Genomic DNA, 20,332 nt, shown 5'->3' with positions numbered 1-20,332 from the left:
TAGATTCATTCAATTGCTATGTTGTTTACAGGTGCCCAATTGATGCAGGATATATCATTAAACTTATTGGAGCATGGTCTGACATGGTGATTGACTCAATTCATTTACTGATGAATTTACATAATTCAGATAATATTGATCCATCAACAACATATCGATCCTTGAATATACATTGTGTATTTTGGAGAGATAACTGAAATCCCTGTCTTTCTCCAACTGTCCACCAAATGCAGAGAGAAAATTTTTCCCCAAAGAGGTGTCCAGACTAGGGTCCAAGATAATGTTAAAATCTCCTCCCATAACCAATAGACCTTCTCGAATCTTCCCCTGCATATCCAGCATATCCAAAGTTTTAGATAGAAATGTAACGGTATGGCTATTGGGGCATATATAGTAGCTAGGGTATAACACTGGCCCTGGATCTTTCCTTTAACAAAAAGTAACTGGCCCGCAGGATCTACTTGTACTTCTGTAGGTACTAGGGGACATTGTTTGTGTATAGATATTGTAACTCCTCTAGCCCTGGGTAAAGGTGCATGAAACCATTGATTATATGGAAAAAGAGGCATATGAGGGGTCGACCTTGCCACGAAGTGTGTCTCTTGCAAAAAAACTATCTCTGCCTTCATGTGACGCAGTTCATGCCAGTGGCAGCCCCACTTACCAATCGAACAAAGCCCTCTCACATTATATGATACAATCTTCATTCTACTCGCCATTCTCTCATTACTCCCATGAGTCTCTTATTATACTGCTGTGCCTGATCGGTGTTTGCACCTGGCCTTCTGAGCTCTCTTGCCTTGGATGTATCTGATGAGAAGAAGGAGGAAGAGGGAAAAAAATACACAAAATCATCTAAAAACCATAACCTACTATGCCACTGTCTGTGGCACATCCCCCTAAAGGGAGGGTGAATCCGGGCAGAGGTGCACCACCTGTGCCTGGAGTCCCCCCTTCCATTTTTTGCCAGAAAACAAAGTCCCTTGTCTCAAGACTGACCTATTGGGGGAAAAGATGAATAAAAACATGAAAAGGGTACCTCGTGAACCCGGGGCTTCCATTTATATTTTTGTATCATTTTTTTTTTTGCAGTATTTCAGCATATTGCTTAAAAAATTCCCACCAAAAGGGAGAACAAAAACAATAAAAAAAATAAAAAATATTTAGGGGGGAAAAGGGGGGGTAATAAAAGGGATAAAAAAAGGGGGGAGGAGTATGGTGGGGAACTAAGAGGACAGAGGGAAAAACAACATCTCCCCCCTCCCCCACCCCCCAAGAAAAGGGGATAATAAAAGGGATAAAAAAAAGGGGGAAGGTTGGTGGGGGATTAAGAGGGAGCAGAGGGGAAAAATGACCTCTCCCCTCCACCCAAAACATCCTCCCCAGTCAACTCTAGGCAATCTGCTCCTTTCCTCTTTCACTTTACACCACTACTTAGGCATACCTTTCTATGACCCAATTATAGTCCTGTCTTATCCACATCCACATCAATATTCCGACGAACTTTAACTGGCACTTGTTGCCATCGTTCTGGTTGTTGTAGTGATGGTTTATAGTTATTCAAGCTCCAATCCGGAAAATCCACCAGAGGGAGCTCCAGCACCTCTATAAAGTGTTGCAAGCCATCTTTCATTTTATTTGCTAGAAAATGACTTAGAAGCCCGAAACATTATACATTCTTTTTAACATCCTAGAAAACAAAATGGCGGTCATTGTAATACTTTCTGTCACACTGTATTTGCGCAGCCGTCTTACAAGCGCACTTTTTTGAAAAAAATACACTTTTTGAATTAAAAAATAAGACATCAGTAAAGTTAGCCCATTTTTTTTTATATTGTGAAAAATAATGTTAAGTTGAGTAAATTGATACCCAACATGTCACGCTTCAAAGTTGCGCACATTCATGGAATGGGGCCAAACCTTTACCCTTAAAAATCTCCATAGACGACATTTAAAAAATCGATTGCATGTTTTGCATTACATAGGAGGTCCAGGGCTATAATGATTGCTCTTGCTCCACAGATTACGGCGATACCTCACATATGTGGTTTGACCGTCGTTTTTCATATGCGGGGGCGCTACTCACGTATGCGTTCGCTTCTGCACGCGAGGCGTGTTTAAAACAAAATTTGTCCTTATTTATTTTACCCTTTACTTTTTATTTTTTACACAGTTTTTTTTTAAAAAGTGTCACTTTTATTCTTATGTAATGTAAATATTCTTTGTAATAGAAAAAAGCATGACAGGACCTCTTAAATATGAGATCTGGAGTCAAAAAGTCCTCAGACCTCATATTTACACTAAGATGCAATAAAAAAAAAAATTGTCCATTAAAAAAAGAAATAAAAATTACCCTTTAAGAGCTATGGGCGGAAGTGACATTTTGATGTCGCCCCCCGCCCTGCAGTGTCATGGAGACGGGTAGGGTAAATCTTCCCCTCACTGGCAGCCCAGGTGACAGATACGATCGCCTCTGCTGCTGCTGATGGCTCCGGTAAGCGGCAGAGGGCACAGGATCGCGGCAGGAGGGGGCCCCTCTCCCTCCGCCAATAAAAGTGATCTTGCGGTGAATCTGCCACGAAGACCACTTTTATCTTGTACCAGACCGCCGGCCGAACACGGAGATGCCAGGGTTATGACAGATAACTGCTGCCATGACAACGATATTCGTCCCCAATGTAGGGACGTACATCGGTGTGCGACGGTCCGGAATTGGTTAATTGTGTAGCTACGAATTCTGGTAAGCCTTCAATCCTTATGGTGGTCAGTTTCTTTTGCACTTCCTGAGTGGGAACTTTGGACTTTTGTGTTTAACACAGAAGGATTTTATTATGTTTTTTATATTTATGTAACTCGCATTTATAATCATCACACTGCTGCACAATTTATGTTTATTGCTTTGGAGGATTGGACAAATTGCCTTTTTTTTCTAGCAGCTGTTATTTTATTTTTTTGTTTAGCGCTCACTTTATTTATTTTTTCAGTCATGCGTGCCTGTAGGTCTTGCTAGCTGCAGAGCAGGTGTCACGTACCTGGTTAGTGAACCTGACGTGAAGAGGAAGGACTCTCATATAGCTCTGAATTGGGGCAACTGGTAGTAAGACAGCAGCCATGGGAGCACAGCGAGGTACAAGTGCCTGGGATCAGTCCAGTAGTCTGCGTGGGCAGCAGCAGTCAGCAGGTGGATGTGGCAGCAGAACAGGCTGGGGCAGATCAGCTGGAAAGAGCTTCGCTGGTGGCAGATTGTAGATATGCAGCAGGAAGCAGTAACCAGATGTGAGCTCACTGGACTCCAGAGATGTACCAGGCTGAATGAGCAGGATGCAGGGTCAGACAGCCCGATCAGTAATGGTCGGGCAGGGCAGGGCAGGCATAGACGGCAGGCTGCAGGATTGTCAGATCACAAGCCAAGTTAGTTACGGGGGGTAGGCCAGTCAGCAACAGGAGACAGAAGCAGAATCCGAAGTCAAGGTCAGGACAGGTAGCAGACAAACGCAGGTCGGGAGCAAGCCCGGTCAGGATCAGAGGTCAAACACAATTAAATATCCCATTTGGCGCCAGAATTGGTGACAAGCACATGCCTGGATGCGTGAGTGTGCATATACGCACGTGTGCACGCCTATGCGCACATCCATGCACATCTGCCTGGCCAGTTTTTGGGCTGTGCATGCACATATCTATGCCCCGGGAAATTTCATTTATGCAAATCTCCCCTCACAGCAGGTGGCCATGGCAGGTGGGGGTAGTAGTCAGTGGTTTTTAGTGAAGCAGGCAGGTGGAAGGCAGCTGGTGAGCAGCAGACAGAAGCAAAGTGGCATTGGCAACAGCAGGCAGATGAGGTATATGTTGGTAGCAGGCAGTAGATAAGCAGGCTCAGCTGGATGATAGGCAGGTACTGATAGCAGAAGGAATAATAGCCAGGTCATACCCTGGCAGATGTTTCAGGTACAGGTAAGAATGTGGTCAAGAATGAGCCAGGGCAGCAACTGGAGTCAGGATACAGGATCACAGAGTCTCAGGACACAGAATGCTGTAGACAAAACAGCACTGAAACGGAGCACTGGCTCAGTTTAAATAGCCCATTCGGTGCCATTGTCTGTCAATAGTGCACAAGAGCGTGCTAATGCTCAGGGATATATGTGCACAGGTGTGCATGCACATGCATGGGCATGTACCCATCTTCTATATGCATGGAAAGGAATGTAAATTATCCTGTGATGATTCATAGAAGTCCACTCAGGGCCATCTTGTCTACTGACATGTCAGGGATCATATTTATGCAGTGGTGTCACTGCTATCTCTGCTTCTTTGCTTATGTGGCTGGGGAACGCCTCCTATGTAACGCAAAGTGCCATTATATCAACAGTTCCTACCCGCTGTATCTACTGCTTTCCTAGGAATCAGTGACAGGGGAAAGTTGTCATATAAGTGTAGCACTGACCCTCGAAGGAGCGGCTAGTTATTTTGGGCTTACTGTTACCTTCTTGACCTCGTGTGCGTCTTGGGGTTTCCCGAGGTAGATGGAAGGCAAAGAATTGCAGAAACTAATACTGGATCCACTTTTTGGGATAGCTATTTGAAAACAAGTAGACAAAACAGTCTCTCAAAGAAGGGCAGAGGTTTGGGTAGGAAGTTCAGGTACTCTTGGAATTGCAAAAGATAGGAAGAATAGAAATCCAGAGAATTACTGCTCACAACTGGATTCTCACAGCTACTGGATAGACCTCCTCTCACTAGGCCTAGCAGCCGATAGAGTGTTTAAGTAAAGCAAAGTCTCTGCCACAGACTTGAATGTAGAACACTTGAACAAAGTCTCTGCCACAGACTTGAATGTAGAACACTTGAACGAAAGTCTCTGCCACAGACTTGAATGTAACTGAGGGACGTAGATAAATTTAGAGAGCTATCATACGGTACCAGTATCTTGCAGCCGGTTCGGCGATATGGTATGAGTGTAGATTCACTTGGTGTCCTTCAACTGAGCCTTCAGGCTCCTTCTGAGAAGCCAGCCTTATGCGTGGCCTTGTCCCGAAGAGTCCTCCCCTGGTTGCTTCTCCAGCTGCTGGGCCTCTCCACAGATGAGACGGCACCGGACCACCTTTGAATCCTCCTCCCAGTTACTTTGCCTCGGGCTAGCCAGTCCGGAGACTTGAAATTGGATGGATCCCCACCCCAGGTCATGAGGGCCATGGGGGTTGGTCAGGAGGACCAGGACCAAGCAGACAGAAATATCTTCTAGACCGGAACCCAGATGCACGTGATGTCAGTACCTTAACCACTTCGTGCCCAGGCCAATTCTGACATTTCTCTCCTACATGTAAAATTCATAATTTTTTGGCTAGAAAATTACATAGAACCCCCAAACATCATATATGTTTTTTTTAGCAAATACCCTAGAGAATACAATGGCGGTTGTTGCAACTTTTTATCTTGCACGGTATTTGCGCAGCAATTTTTCAAACATGTTTTTTTCAGAAAAAAAAAAACAGTTCATGCTTTAAAAAAAAAAAAACTGAAAATTTAGCCCAATTTTTTTGCACAATGTGAAAGAGGAAGATATGCCGAGTAAATAGATACCCAACATGTCACGCTTCAAAATTGCACGCGCTTGTGGAATGGCGCCAAACGTTGGTATTTAAAAATCCCCATAGGCGACGCTTTACATGTTTTTACTGGTTATATGTTTTGGGTTACAGAGGAGGTCTAGAGCTAGAATTATTGCTCTCGCTCTAAAGTTTGCGGCGATACCTCACATGTGTGGTTTGAACACCGTTTTCATATGTGGGCGGGACTTACGTATGCATTTGCTTCTGTGTACGAGCTCACGGGGACAGGGGCGCTTTAAATGATTTTTTTTTATTATTGTTAATTTTATTTTTATTTATTTAGTTTGACACTTTAAAAGAAAAAAAAAGTGATTACTTTTATTCCTATTACAAGGAATGTAAACATCCCTTGTAATAGGAATATGGCACGATCGGACCTATTTACAGTGAGATATGGGGTCGATAAGACCCCATATCTCACCTCTAGGCTGGGAAGCCTAAAATAAAAAAAAAACGATCCTGGCTTCCCAGCCAAAACGGCGCCAATAATTTGAATGCAGAGGCCGGGCGTGACGTCATAACATCGTGCCCGGCCTCCGAACGATCATAGAGACTCCGGGGACGATCTGGTCCGCCGGAAATTTCTATGGTAACTTCCGGGGGCCGACTCACCGATGGAAGCGGTGAGTCGGTACAAGCACCGGAGGGCGGCGGGAGGGGGGTGTCCCCTCCCGCTGCCCGTAAGAACGAAAAAGCAGTGGAACAGCCGCTATGATCATTCTTATGGTGCAGGGAATCGCCGGCTGAAAACTCTGATATCTGAATGATGTCTGTGGCCACAGGCATCATTCAGATATTACACCACAAAGCCCATGACGTCAATAGACGTAGTATGGGTGCCAAGTGGTTAAGCACCCTCTCCCAGATTGCACAGCAAGATGACACTCCCACTGGGCTGGCTCCGAGAAAGAGTGGCACTTAATACGCCTAGCTTAACTGCTCTCTCACACTTGCCAGTGGTGACAGCTAACACCTGTGGCCAAGCAGAACCCAGTGCAATTCAGCTACACCGGTACTGAAACCATAATTTGGTATAATTAACCCTAAAGCCCAACTATGGCTTCAGAAAATCTAAATAGAAAAAAAAAAACATAGTGCGTACTCTTCAGGAGCCGGCGCTACATAAGGAAACAGTAGAAATCCCACTTCTATATATAATACTCAACTCCTGCTTGGGAAGAACTGTCAGCTCACTCCTACCGGTAACATCTGACAATGTGATTTTGAGTATAGTTTCACATTCATATACATTCATATCACAAAGGTTTGGTAAAGGTTGAATTTATGGCATAAAAAAGAATCTATGTTCTATCAATTGGACAACTGTTGTTTTTAACAAAATCCATTTTAAAACTTTAAGGGCGCGTACACACGCAGGGACTGTTCGCTCAACTTTGTCCGCTGAACAGTGTTTCAGCGGACAGTCCGCTCGTGTGTGGGGCTTCAGCGGACAGTTTCAGCGGACAGTTTGACGAACAAAGTTTTTCGGAAATTCCGAAAAACTGTCCGCTGAAACTTGGTTTGAGCGGACAGTCCGCCCGTGTGTAGGCCACTTTCGAAATGAGCAAACTGTTCCCGCTCGGAGGACAGTCCGCTCATTTCGAGCGCGTGTGCAGGTAGGCGGGGCCCGCGAAGGAGACGTTGCGGGCCCCGCCGCCTGGTATGGACTTAAAGGGGAACCCCAACGCCGAAAAAAATCGGCGTGGGGGTCCCCCTAAAAGTCCACAACAGACCCTTGTCCGAGCACGCTACCCGGCCGGCCAGGAAAGGGGGGCGAGCGAGCGCGCCCCCCCTCCCGAGCCGTACCAGGCCGCGTGCCCTCAACATGGGGGGTGCCTTGGGGAAGGGGGGGCTGCGCGGCTCCCCCACCCCAAAGCACCTTGTCCCCATGTTGATGAGGACAAGGGCCTCTTCCCGATAACCCTGGCCGTTGGTTGTCGGGGTCTGCGGGCGGGGGGCTTATCGGAATCCGGGAGCCCCCTTTAATAAGGGGGCCCCCGGATACCGGCCCCCCACCCTATGTGAATGAGTATGGGGTACAATGTACCCCTACCCATTCACCTTTAAAATAAAAGTACCCAAAAAAAAAACACAACACACGAGATAAAATATTTTATTGCACAGCTCCGGGGGTCTTCCGTCTTCGGGGGTCTTCTCGCCGGACTCCTCCGCTATCTTCTTGTAGCTCTTTTGCTAGCGGAGGAGTCCGGCTTTCTTCCTCCCCGCCGCCGGCCTCTTCTCCCGACTTCGGGGGTCTTTTCCCCCTCTTCGGTTCTTCTGCCGGGCCACCGCGCCTTCTTATAGCTCTTTTGCAGGCGGTGGCCCGGTCTTCTGTCGCCGCCGCCTTCCGTTCTTCTGCCGGGCCACCGCGCCTTCTTATAGCTCTTTTAGAGGCGGTGGCCCGGTCTTCTGTCGCCGCTGTCGCCTTCCGGTCGCCTTCCGTTCTTCTTCTTGTTCTTCTTCTTCTTCTTCTCCAGGAGATGTTGACACGTCGCTCTCTCCGGCCGGAATGCCAGAGCCGCGCTGTGCGGCCACTTATATAGTGACAATGGGGCGGTGTCACATGGTATATGTCACATGGGTTGGTCACATGGTGACCCCGCCCCCTTACGATGTCATAGTCCCCATGTGACATCAACGCATGTGACCAACCCATGTGACATATACCATGTGACACCGCCCCATTGTCACTATATAAGTGGCCGCACAGCGCGGCTCTGGCATTCCGGCTGGAGAGAGCGACGTGTCAACATCTCCTGGAGAAGAAGAAGAAGAACAAGAAGAAGAACGGAAGGCGACCGGAAGGCGACAGCGGCGACAGAAGACCGGGCCACCGCCTCTAAAAGAGCTATAAGAAGGCGCGGTGGCCCGGCAGAAGAACGGAAGGCGGCGGCGACAGAAGACCGGGCCACCGCCTGCAAAAGAGCTATAAGAAGGCGCGGTGGCCCGGCAGAAGAACCGAAGAGGGGGACAAGACCCCCGAAGTCGGGAGAAGAGGCCGGCGGCGGGGAGGAAGAAAGCCGGACTCCTCCGCTAGCAAAAGAGCTACAAGAAGATAGCGGAGGAGTCCGGCGAGAAGACCCCCGAAGACGGAAGACCCCCGGAGCTGTGCAATAAAATATTTTATCTCGTGTGTTGTGTTTTTTTTTTGGGGTACTTTTATTTTACAGGTGAATGGGTAGGGGTACATTGTACCCCATACTCATTCACATAGGGTGGGGGGCCGGTATCCGGGGGCCCCCTTATTAAAGGGGGCTCCCGGATTCCGATAAGCCCCCCGCCCGCAGACCCCGACAACCAACGGCCAGGGTTATCGGGAAGAGGCCCTTGTCCTCATCAACATGGGGACAAGGTGCTTTGGGGTGGGGGGGCCGCGCGGCCCCCCCTTCCCCAAGGCACCCCCCATGTTGAGGGCACGCGGCCTGGTACGGCTCGGGAGGGGGGGCGCGCTCGCTCGCCCCCCTTTCCTGGCCGGCCGGGTAGCGTGCTCGGACAAGGGTCTGTTGTGGACTTTGGGGGGACCCCCACGCCGATTTTTTTCGGCGTTGGGGTTCCCCTTTAAGTCCATACCAGGCGGCGGGGCCCGCGACGTCTCCTTCGCGGGCCCCGCCTACCTGCACACGCGCTCGAAATGAGCGGACTGTTGCCTCGTGTGTGGGCGAGTCCGTTCATTTCAAAAGTTGCGCGGACTTAGTACGACGAACAAAGTTTGCCGTATTTGTCCGCTCAAAAAGTGCTGTGTGTGGGCATGTTCGTTCATTCAAAAGTTTGAGCGGACTGTTTGACGAACTTAGTTTCGGCAGACAGTCCCCGCGTGTGTACGCGGCCTTAGGCTGTCTTCAAACCTGTGTGTTGCAGAAACAACAAAACAGGGCTGATTTACTAAAACTGGAAAGTGTAAAATCTGGCACAAATGTGCATAAAAACCAATCATCTTCCAGATTTTTTATTAAAAGCTTAATTAAACAAGCTGAAGTTAGAAGCTGATTGGCTACCATGCACAGCTACATGAGATTTTGCACTATCCTGTTTTAGTAAATTAACCCCAAAGAATTGTATGACTTTTTTTGGGTAAATTGCAGTTTCATTCATCCAAAATCGTACCCTGCTACACATGTACAGTAGTCTGCAATGCACTTGCATTGCAGCACATTACATCACATTGCAATAGGTGGCCTGCTTGGATCTGCCTGAAAAATGGACATGCGGATCGGAGCGGTCCGATCATGTGAAAGGGGCCTAAGAACTGTAAATGATCATAACTGTTATTAAAAAAAGACAAAAAAATCTTCCTGTCCTGTTAAATTTTTTCAATATTTTATATACTCTATAATTTATTCTCACTAATTACAGTCTAAGCAACAGTGTACTAAACATTAGTTTAATTTGAACACAGGTTGAATTTTCAAGAAATAAAACACATAAAGGCTTTTTGTGTATTATTGCCCTAAACTGCTAACAGACTGCTCAGTACTGCAACAGAGACTATTCACACACTTACAAAATAGATTTTGTTTAAAAATGCTGGATAGCTGTTTAGGTAAAGCTTTGGGATATAGGTATCCAACAAAGAAAGACATTAAGCATACAGTATATACATACTAAGCACTAATTTACTTAACAATGAATACAATAGCTATACATTTGTATCCACTAAAAAGATCAGCATTATTTCAAACACATGCAAATAAGGTACAGCATAAAAGGCTCCCTCTTTTCAAGCAGAGAAGTTCACTTGAACAGATCTCAATAGTCTATACAATATGGGAAAGGTAATAATTGAATTATAATATGATAAGCAGATGATGAATATACATTTAGAAATAAGGATTTTAAAGCTGAATTACGATTCATAACATGTTACAATTAATGCTCATCATGCACTGCATAACATGTAGATGTTAAGGTTATTTAAAAAGTGAAACAAATATCAATATAATCAGCAGAACTGTATATATAGGAAATTCTTTCGAGTAAATTTGTTTTAAAAATAATATTTGGAAATTTCAAAAGTATTTGATTTAGAATTATACTCTGTAAACAGTATAATGAGCAGTTTCTTTTTAAAGTATATGTAGATCCGAACAATGATATTGTTTTAATTTGTCTCCTTTAGGATGGGTTCACACTGCTGCGGGGGGAGATCCGGATGTGATTCGCACCGCACTGCTGTGCAAATCACATCGGATCTCTGTAGCGATGCGAGTTCAGCCATACAGATAGTATGGCTGAATTCGCATCGCTCCCGCAGCAAACTCGCACGGGACCCTTTTTTTGGTCCGCAGCAGAATCGGATCGCATGGGTGTTCACACCATGTGATCCGATTCCTGTGCGAGTGTGCAGATCGCACTGCGATATGCGGACGGATCTGGGGGTGTCATTAAGATTTCATTGACACTCCCAGCAGTCCGCATAGGGCAGTGTGAACTGCCGGCGGGAGTCATGCGATGCGGGAAAACACAGCGGATTCGCGGCGTTCCCGCATCGCTATAGTGTGAACCCAGCCTTAAAGTGGAAAAAATGTCTCTTACTCCAATGCCCTGTACACACGGTCGGACTTTCCAATGGAAAATGTGTGATCAGACTGTGTTGTCAGAAATTCCGATTGTCTGTGGACTCCATCTAACTTTTTCCGTCTGAATTTCCAACACACAAAGTTTGAGATCTTGAGCTAAAATTTTCTGACAACAAAATCCGATAGTTTAAATTCCGATCGCATGTAGACAATTTTGACACACAAAGTGCCACGCATGCTCAGAATAAATTACGGGACGAAAGCTATTGGCTACTTACCTCTTTATAGTCCCGTTGTACGTGTTGTACGTCACCTCGTGAACGATCAGATTTTCACTGAGTTCAGGTTTTAGAGATGTTTTTGCATTTTTGTACAGCCATCTTAGCTCCCCCATTCATCCCCCATTCACCCCCCACTCATCTCTAGAGATATTGTAGTTGTGCCTGCGAACTGCAGCACAATATCCAGGGAGAGATTGAGATGTGGACATGCCCTGCACAGCAGAGAGCCAGGCAATATAAAATGTACCAAGCTGTATCTTAGGACTGTCTTTTGATCTAATAGAAACTAGGTGGATAGAGGAACAGGATTTTTTGTAAATCTATGCATCTATCTATTTAAAGTGTATCTGTATTTAAGTAGACCTGCGCTTTAAATGTTCATGCCTGCTAGTGTATCAGAGGGGGTGCATTTGTTACTTTCTATGCAGTATCACCTTAGTATGCTTACACTATTATAGATGACTATAGTTTGATGCAGTGCAGAACAGTAACATGAAAAACACCAATGTGCATGTAGCCATTGGAGGAAATTTACAAAAACTAGTGCAAAAACTAGTGCACACAAAATCTGGTGTGGCTGGGTATTATTTATTTATTTTTTTCCCAAAATTTTACTTTATTGAGAAATATGAAAACATTTACAGGAAATTTAAACAACATAAATATACACATGTTAGGGGGTTACAAGGCCAAAGACTTCCACAATATTAGATGGCTTATAGTACAAAATCATAGATAAGGTGGGTAGGGGTCGGGGGTTATGTCCCACCCTACTATTCTGGGTAGGGTGCAGGGTGATAAGGAGTAGCGATTTATAGCGGAAACACAGAATAGTGCGGTAGGGGCTTAGTTATGTCGAGATGTGTTGTAGAGGAGTTCTGAAAACATAGAAGTAACCTGGTTATGTGTGCTCAAGTAAGTGGGGAGGAGATCTGACATTCTCCCACTTGCATTGTGGGAATTTGTTGTCTGGTCTTGGACCTTGTAAAGGGGGAGATGGACTAGTTGCTTTTCTGTTGGATAGGTGGTGCTGGTTAAGGAGTATGCATAGATAGGATTGTCATAGGGGTATGTTAGGTTTCGTAAAGTGGAGGGGGAGAAAGATATAGCGGGGCGTGATAGTGGGTTTCCGAGTATGGCATATGAGGGCGAGCCCGGGTTAAGTCATGGCTGTGTATTATAACCACAAATCAACTTTTAGGTTTTATTATCAAAGCTTAATTGAACAAAGTTAAAGTTAGAAGTTGATTGGTTACTATGCACAGCTACACGAGATTCTGTGTGGACCAGTTTTAGGAAATCTACCCCATTGTGTCATACAAAATTAAACTTTTAAAATAAAAATATAACTTTAGATCTGATTATTGCAAATGTTCCAAGTTAAAAATGTACAAAAATTGACTAAACATCATTTCCTAGATCATCTTCTACGAGGACAGAAATTTCCAGGGTCGCTCCTATGAGTGCAACTCTGAATGCCCAGACCTGTCCTCATACTTCAGACACTGCAACTCCATCCGTGTAGAAAGCGGAAACTGGATCTTGTATGAACACCCCAACTACAGAGGACACCAGTATTTCCTTAACAGGGGGGAATATCCTGACTTTCAGCAATGGATGGGCTATAATGACTCCATTAAATCTTGTCGTCTGAGCCCCCAGGTAATACTTAATAGTTTTGTCAGCTGCTGTTTAATAAATGTTTGTCAAGATGTAAAAATACCTAAACTTGTAGAACATAGTCATATTATTGGTTTGGATGGTTTATTTTGATTTATGGTCTCTAGCAGTTCAAATTCTGACCGTAATGATATTATGTCATTTTCACATTAAAATGTTCAAACTAAAATTTGCTTATACATGGATGTTAATATATTAGTTGTTTGCTTTATTTATAAATGGTATGCACATAGAGGCAGCTGTATATGCTCATTACATATGCCGCTTCAGTTTCCTTTGGGGTTTGCTGTTCCTCCACTACATGTCTACTCAAGTCTTTCTTAGTTACTTACTTTTGTATTTGATGGGTGGTAGCCAAAGATCATGTGATTTGGGCTTACTAACCTGTCAGTTAGTAAACAGCATTTTTGTTGATTTGTCAATGCTGGCATCAACTTATTGATTAACCCCGACCAGCGCACGACGATATACGTCGACAGAATGGCACGGGCAGGCATATTGGCATACAGGTACGTCCAAAATTCGATGCCGCCCTGCCATCGGGAGCGCGCCGCCGGCGGCGCGCTCCCGCGCTGGTCGGGACCCCCGTGAGTCCGGTCGCGGGACCCGCAGACTCAATCGCCGCGGGCATCCCCGCGATCGTCTCACGGAGCGGCCGAATGGAGGAAATGCTGTGTAAACAACATTTTTCCATTCTGCCTAGCAACTAGTGACGCTGATCTCTGCTCCATGTGATTGGAGCAGAGATCAGTGTACACTAAATGAAAGCCCAACCCCCCCACAGTTAGTAACACACCCCTAGGAACACTTAACCCCTACACTGCCACCCACTGGTTAACCCTTTCACTGCCAGTGTCATTTACACAGGAATCACTGCATTTATATAGCAGTGATTACTGTATAAATGACAATGGTCCCAAAAATGTGTCAAAAATGTCCGATGGGTCCCCGACAATGTCGCAGTTACAATAAAAATCGCAGATCGCCGCCATTACTAGTAAAAAAAAAATAATAAAAAATTATTAATAAAAAATGCTATAAAACGATCCCTATTTTGTAAACGCTATAACTTTTGCGCAAACCAATCAATAATCGCTTATTGTGATTTTTTTTACCAAAAATATGTAGAAGAATACGTATCGGCCTAAATTGAGGGAAAAAAATGTTTTTTTATATATTTTTGGGGGATATTTATTATAACAAAAAGTAAAAAATAATGCGTTTTTTTCAAAATTGTCGCTCTATTTTTGTTTATAGCGCAAAAAATAAAAACCGCAGGGGTGATCAAATACCACCAAAAGAAAGCTCTATTTGTGGGAAAAAAAGGACGTCAATTTTGTTTGGGAGCCACGTCGCACGTCCGTGCAATTGTCAGTTAAAACGACGCAGTGCCGAATCGCAAAAAGTGGTCTGGTCTTTGACCAGCAAATTGGTCCGGTCTGAAAGTGGTTAAATAGAAGTGAATTTTAATAACAGGTCAATTACTCTATTACTCTCTATTACTTTTTTTTACAATTCAAGTATACTATGATGTTTTTGGAAATGTAATTAAATGTTAACTATTGTCTTTTATTAACACAGCATCGAGGTTCATTTAGGGTTAGAATTTATGAGAGAGAAGACTTCAGAGGTCAAATGATGGAATTCACTGAAGATTGCCCTCATGTTTATGAAAGATTCCGCTTTCATGACATCTATTCTGTCCAAATACAAGATGGATACTGGATGTTCTACGAGGAACCTAACTACAGGGGACGTCAATATTACCTGAGACCTGGAGAGTACAGAAGATACACTGAATGGGGAGCCACAAGCCCCAAAATTGGCTCCTTCAAACATGTTCAATATTTCCACTAGAGAAGCATTACATTCACATCAGTGCAATCAATAATTTGAACAATGTTCTTGTTTCATAGTTGACTGCATTAGTTATTTCTTTAGCAAAAAAAATGGCTGATTTACTGTAAATAAACACATTTAAATACCCCAATCTGAGTACACAGGGAATATTTTAAGTCATTCACATTAGATGGTGGGAAGAAATTTTAGGGGTGAGGACCAGTTAAAAAATTAGTAGAAGGCAACTATAAGATAAATGGAGATTGAAAGGTCAAATAGACAGAGGGAAAAAAAGAACTTAAGAGAAAGAACTTAACAAAAAAAAAGTTACAATTCACACTCAATCTAAGCTTACAAATTAGTGGTGTTCAAAGAATCAGCAAACGATGGAATACAAGTTGTAGCTAAAAAAAGAGCCAAGTCCTTTAACACCTCAATTTTAGTACAAGACCTGGCCTGTTCTACATATACTTTTTAAATCATCACAGGGTTTTATGTGTTACACTGGTCAGTTTTTTTCATTAAATAACAAGCAGCTGAGCCACACTCTTCAGCATTCAAAAATCCGAAGGAGTGGAACATCTGGCTGGTGTTTAGATACTTTTTAAGTTTAGTTGCATCTTATGGGGATCCCCCTATATGGGGATCAACATTTGTTTATGGTTTATGTGGATGGGATACCCAGTAAATAGAACTGAATGTGAACTCTTGGGTTGGCCATGGAGACTTTTTATATCCAACAGTAGGGATGGCCGAATGGTTCGCCCGGCGGTCGTTTCGCGGCGAATTTCGGCTGTTCGCTGTCCGCCCGATCCGCGGACTATTGTCGCCGTTCGCCCGGCGGACTTACGTGTTTACTGTGTAAAAGAACTTTGACCTATGATGACACATCCGTTATGGGGTACAGGACAGCCAATTGAGACATTACAGCACATGGACACTTGGACATTCCCCCTAACTTATAAATAGACCCGATCCGGCGGCCATTTTACATTCTTTCTTCTGTCGCTATAGGGAGAGGTTGCTGTGTGGAGCAGGGAGAGACTTCTGTGACCCAAATCGCTATTTATTAGGTCCACAAAAGTTCTTTTAAGGACTGGTATCATGGTATAGGTGTTAGGTATAGTTCAGGATATAGGTTTGAGGCAGTGCTGTGCTAGTGATTGTTGCGGCAGCCTGAGTGTCTTTTGTCAGTGTAGAGAAAGGGGCAGGACGCTGTGTGCTGCAGGGACAGTCAGTGTAATCATTAGCTGTTACTATTAGGTCCACAAAAGTGCAATTCAAGTTATTGTTCCAGCAGCCTCTGTTTTGTCAGTTTATATAGGGACAGGCAGGAAGCTGTGTGTGAGGCAGTGAGGGACAGTCAGTTTAATCAGTAGCTGTTACTATTAGGTCCACAAAGGTTCTTTTCAGGACTGGTATGGTAATAGGCTTGTACACATATAATATTCTTTCTTCTAAATATAGAAAGAATATTATACTTGACTGCTGCCCTTCTGCTGCAGTCTGCTAATCATTCACAACATACTTGTTCCACAAAGGTTCTTATAAGGACTGGTAAGGTCTATGGTGCTACAGTACATAGGGTTGAGTGAGGTACAGTCTGCTATTCCATAAGGACTGGTATAGGTCCACAATACATAGGGTTGAGGTGCACTACTGCTGACCGCTGCCCTATACTGCTGCAGTCCTTCATCAACATAGGGACTGACGTACAGTCTGCTAATCATTCACAACTTACTTGTTCCACAAAGGTCCTTATAAGGACTGGTAAGGTCTAGGGTGCTACAGTACATAGGGTTGAGTGAGGTACAGTCTGCTATTCCATAAGGACTGGTATAGGTCCACAATACATAGGGTTGAGGTGCACTACTGCTGACCGCTGCCCTATACTGCAGCAGTCCTTTATCAGTATAGGGACTGAGAGTTTTGTCACAGGGTCATTTAAAAAATGACAGGCAGAGGAAGAGGCAGGCCCTTCTGCAGGGGTGGTAGGGATAGGGCAGGAGCAACAGGCTTGAGCCAAAGTGGGAAGTTGCAGAAGGTGCGTTCAATTCATTTAAAGGACGCACCAGACTTGGTTGAGTGGCTCACTCAGCCTTACTCTTCTGCACCCTCCTCATCCTCTCGATCTGCACCCTCTTCTTCACTCTCTGCTATGTGCACCCCCAAAGACACTACCACCAACAACAACAGCACCACCACCACCACATACCTTCCGCTTGAGTCACAGGAATTATTTTCCGATTCATATCAAGACATTTCTGATGCGCAGCCGCTCTTGGTATTGGATCAGGAAGAGGAGGTAGCAACAACCGCTACTCAGCAGTCTGACGACAGTACCCAGATCAGCCCAAGGAGGAGGTTGGTCCCCGGTGTTGCTGCCTACTCCAAGATCTCTACTTAAAGCGGTGGGGAAGGTGACATTGGACCAGCAGATAGGGAGGAGAAGCAGGAATAACTTACATTGCACAGGAGGGACAAAGCAGACTGCAAATGTATCAGGAGCGAGTCATCGACCATGTACGGTCACATCTGGCGCTTCCAGGACACTGGCACATGGCTCCGCAGTGTGGGCTTTTTTTAACGTGTCCGCTGCTGACAATAGCGTTGTCATCTGCAATCTTTGCAGTCAACGCATTAGTCGCGGTAAGCGCAACACTCACCTAGGGACGACCGCCTTAAGAAGGCACATGAGCAGCCATCAACGAGCCCAGTGGGAGCAACGGAAAACACAAAGCCACACTCCAGGCGCTCACCGTCCAGCCTCGTCTTCTACTTCTCCTTCTCCTCTCTCCTCACAATTGTCCTCCACTCCACCTTCCATCACGCCAAGCTCACGTTTTTCTGCAAAAAGGCAGGCTTCCGTGGGCCTAATGTTTGAGCGTAAAAAAATGATGACCCTGGATAACCCTCTTGCCCAACGGTTGACGGCTGACTTGTCAGAACTCATAGCCCGCCAACTACTGCCATATAAACTGGTGGACTCGGAGGCCTTTCGCAAATTTGTGGCCATTGGAACACCACAATGGAAGGTCCCAGGAAGGAAGTATTTCTCACAGAAGGGCATCCCAGAGCTATATGGCCATGTTCAGCGGCAAGTGAATGTATCTCTGGCACACAGTGTCGGTGCCAAGATACATCTGACCACAGACACGTGGTCTAGCAAACACGGGCAGGGAAGGTATATCACTTTACTGCCCACTGGGTGAACCTTCTGACGGCCGTCAAGCATGTAACCCGTGGCACCCGTGTAGATTTGGTTTTACCACCACGGATTGCATGCAGGCCTGGCTCTTCTTCTCCTCCTCCTCCTACTCCATCCTCCTCCCTCTCCTCCTTGGCTGACTCCTCCTTTTCTGCTGCTAGTGTCTCTTCCGCTGCGCCGCCCAAGCTCCCCCAGAACCTATTCGACATGCCAGGTGAGACGTTGCCATGCCGGGCTGCGTCTGTTGTGCCTGGAAGCCAAGAGCCACACTGGCCCGGCACTCCTTTCAGCTTTGCGTTCACAGGCAGATCAGTGGCTAACACCGCTCAATTTGACAGTTGGTAAAGTGGTGTGTGACAACGGTGCCAATCTGCTTATCGCATTGAAACAGGGCAAAATTACGCACGTGCCATGCATGGCACACGTCTTAAACTTGGTCGTGCAGCGATTCATTGTCAAATACCCTGGGGTCCAGGACATCTTGCGGCAGGAAAGGAAAATCTCGGCCCATTTCAGAAGATCTTACACGGCCACGGCTGCTGATATCAGTGCTCTCTATCACGGTGCTGTTGTCAGATCACTCTATCACGGTGCAGGTGTCATTGGTGTATGTCACGCTGCTGATGTCAGTGCCCTCTATCACGGTGCTGCTGTCAGTGCTGTATATCACGGTGCTGTTGTTAGTGCTTTATGTCACGCTGCTGATGTCAGTGCTCTCTATCATGGTGCTGTTGTCAGATCACTCTATCACGGTGCAGGTGTCATTGCTGTATGTCACGCTTCTGATGTCAGTGCTCTCTATCACGGCGCTGCTGTCAGTGCTGTATATCACGGTGCTGGTGTTAGTGCTTTATGTCACGCTGCTGATGTCAGTGCTCTCTCTCATGGTGCTGGTGTCAGATCACTCTATCACAGTGCAGGTGTCATTGCTGTATGTCACGCTGCTGATGTCAGTGCTCTCTATCACGGTGCTGGTGTCAGATGACTCTATCACGGTGCAGGTGTCATTGCTGTATGTCATGCTGCTGGTGATCATCTCCTGCACCCTCTTTTTTGCCTACCCTGACCTTCCCTCTCCTCCATTGCCTTCATGCACTCCACAGTCCTGAATTGTCACAACAATTTCACATATAAAAAAAGAATGCTTGTAGTTGTCGATCCCAGATTCACCTCATACGTGTGTTATGTCATTGGCCATGTGGTGGGACTTTGCACAGCTATTAATTATTTTGTGGCTGCAAATTTGACCTGTAGGTTTGCAAAGTTCACCTCCCATTGAAGTCAATGGGGCCCGCCGCGAATGTTACGGTTCGCGAACTATCGGCCGCGTTCGCGAAACGTCCCGTCGGAAATTCGTCCATCACTATCCAACAGTGCATTTAATATTCACCGGTCTTGAAATGCTCTAGAATAGGGGTAAATTCACTGCCAGGTAATGAGCTGCTTCTCACGCGCACACTAAAAGGGTCTTCTACTAGCTACTACATTAATGGAAATATGCCAATAATCATTTATAGGTAAAATATACAAGCTACCAAATATAGTGGTCCTTATTAAAATATGCTTTAAATTAATAAGATTACGCTGGACCACCAGAATAAATCAGCACTTGTCCTGACCAGGGAATATAATGTACATTATAAATAAATAATGCTGAAAAAATGAAAGCTTACTTTTAGAAACTAAAATGTAACCCTGAGCTCCTGACAGCAGTTTACTGCACATCAATCTCCATGTGAGGACCTGAGGACAGCAGAAGTCCTCATCCTGTCATTTGTTTTCTTCAACTTTTATTCTTAAGTTTTTTTCAAAATATAATAAAAAAATAAATAAATTAAACAGACCAGTATCCTATTAATCTTATAATATCACTCCTTAAAAGGGTCCTCAAATACATGCTCACCTGAAAATATGAAAATCTTCACTTGCTGGCTGAAAATGAGAACACAAAATATTGTGATATGTGATATTTCATATTTTCAATATTTATTTTTGGCCTTTTCTATAATAAATAGATAAAAAAAGAACATATATGCTAAATTATTCTATTTTTTTTCTAAATCCTTTTACTGCTACCACTGCAGCTTTAATGGTGGGGCAGACAAAAGTTAAAAAAAAATAGCTGCTAGATGAATAAAAGTCTAAGCTACTAATTACTTCTTCATAGTGGCACTGATGTTGAACGAGGCTTGGTTCTCAGCC

General features: G+C 44.9%; 1 protein-coding gene across 1 annotated transcript; it reads left to right on the top strand.

Moving 5' to 3' along the window:
* The first annotated feature begins 10,290 nt into the window (after positions 1-10,290).
* Positions 10,291-15,073, top strand: LOC143924275 (gamma-crystallin-3-like). The gene is made up of 3 exons (XM_077448480.1): positions 10,291-10,378; positions 12,823-13,065; positions 14,665-15,073. The coding sequence occupies exons 1-3, from the start codon at positions 10,370-10,372 to the stop codon at positions 14,938-14,940; spliced, it is 528 nt and encodes a 175-aa protein (XP_077304606.1). The 5' UTR covers positions 10,291-10,369; the 3' UTR covers positions 14,941-15,073.
* The last annotated feature ends 5,259 nt before the right edge of the window (positions 15,074-20,332 follow it).

The sequence above is a fragment of the Lithobates pipiens genome, unplaced genomic scaffold, assembly GCF_037356315.1.
Source record: "Lithobates pipiens isolate NorthernLeopardFrog02 unplaced genomic scaffold, aLitPip1_a1.2 Scaffold_22, whole genome shotgun sequence".
In the NCBI taxonomy this organism is placed as follows: Eukaryota; Metazoa; Chordata; class Amphibia; order Anura; family Ranidae; genus Lithobates; species Lithobates pipiens.
Note: the sequence above shows the minus strand (reverse complement) of the source record. Positions and strands in the feature narration are given on the sequence as shown.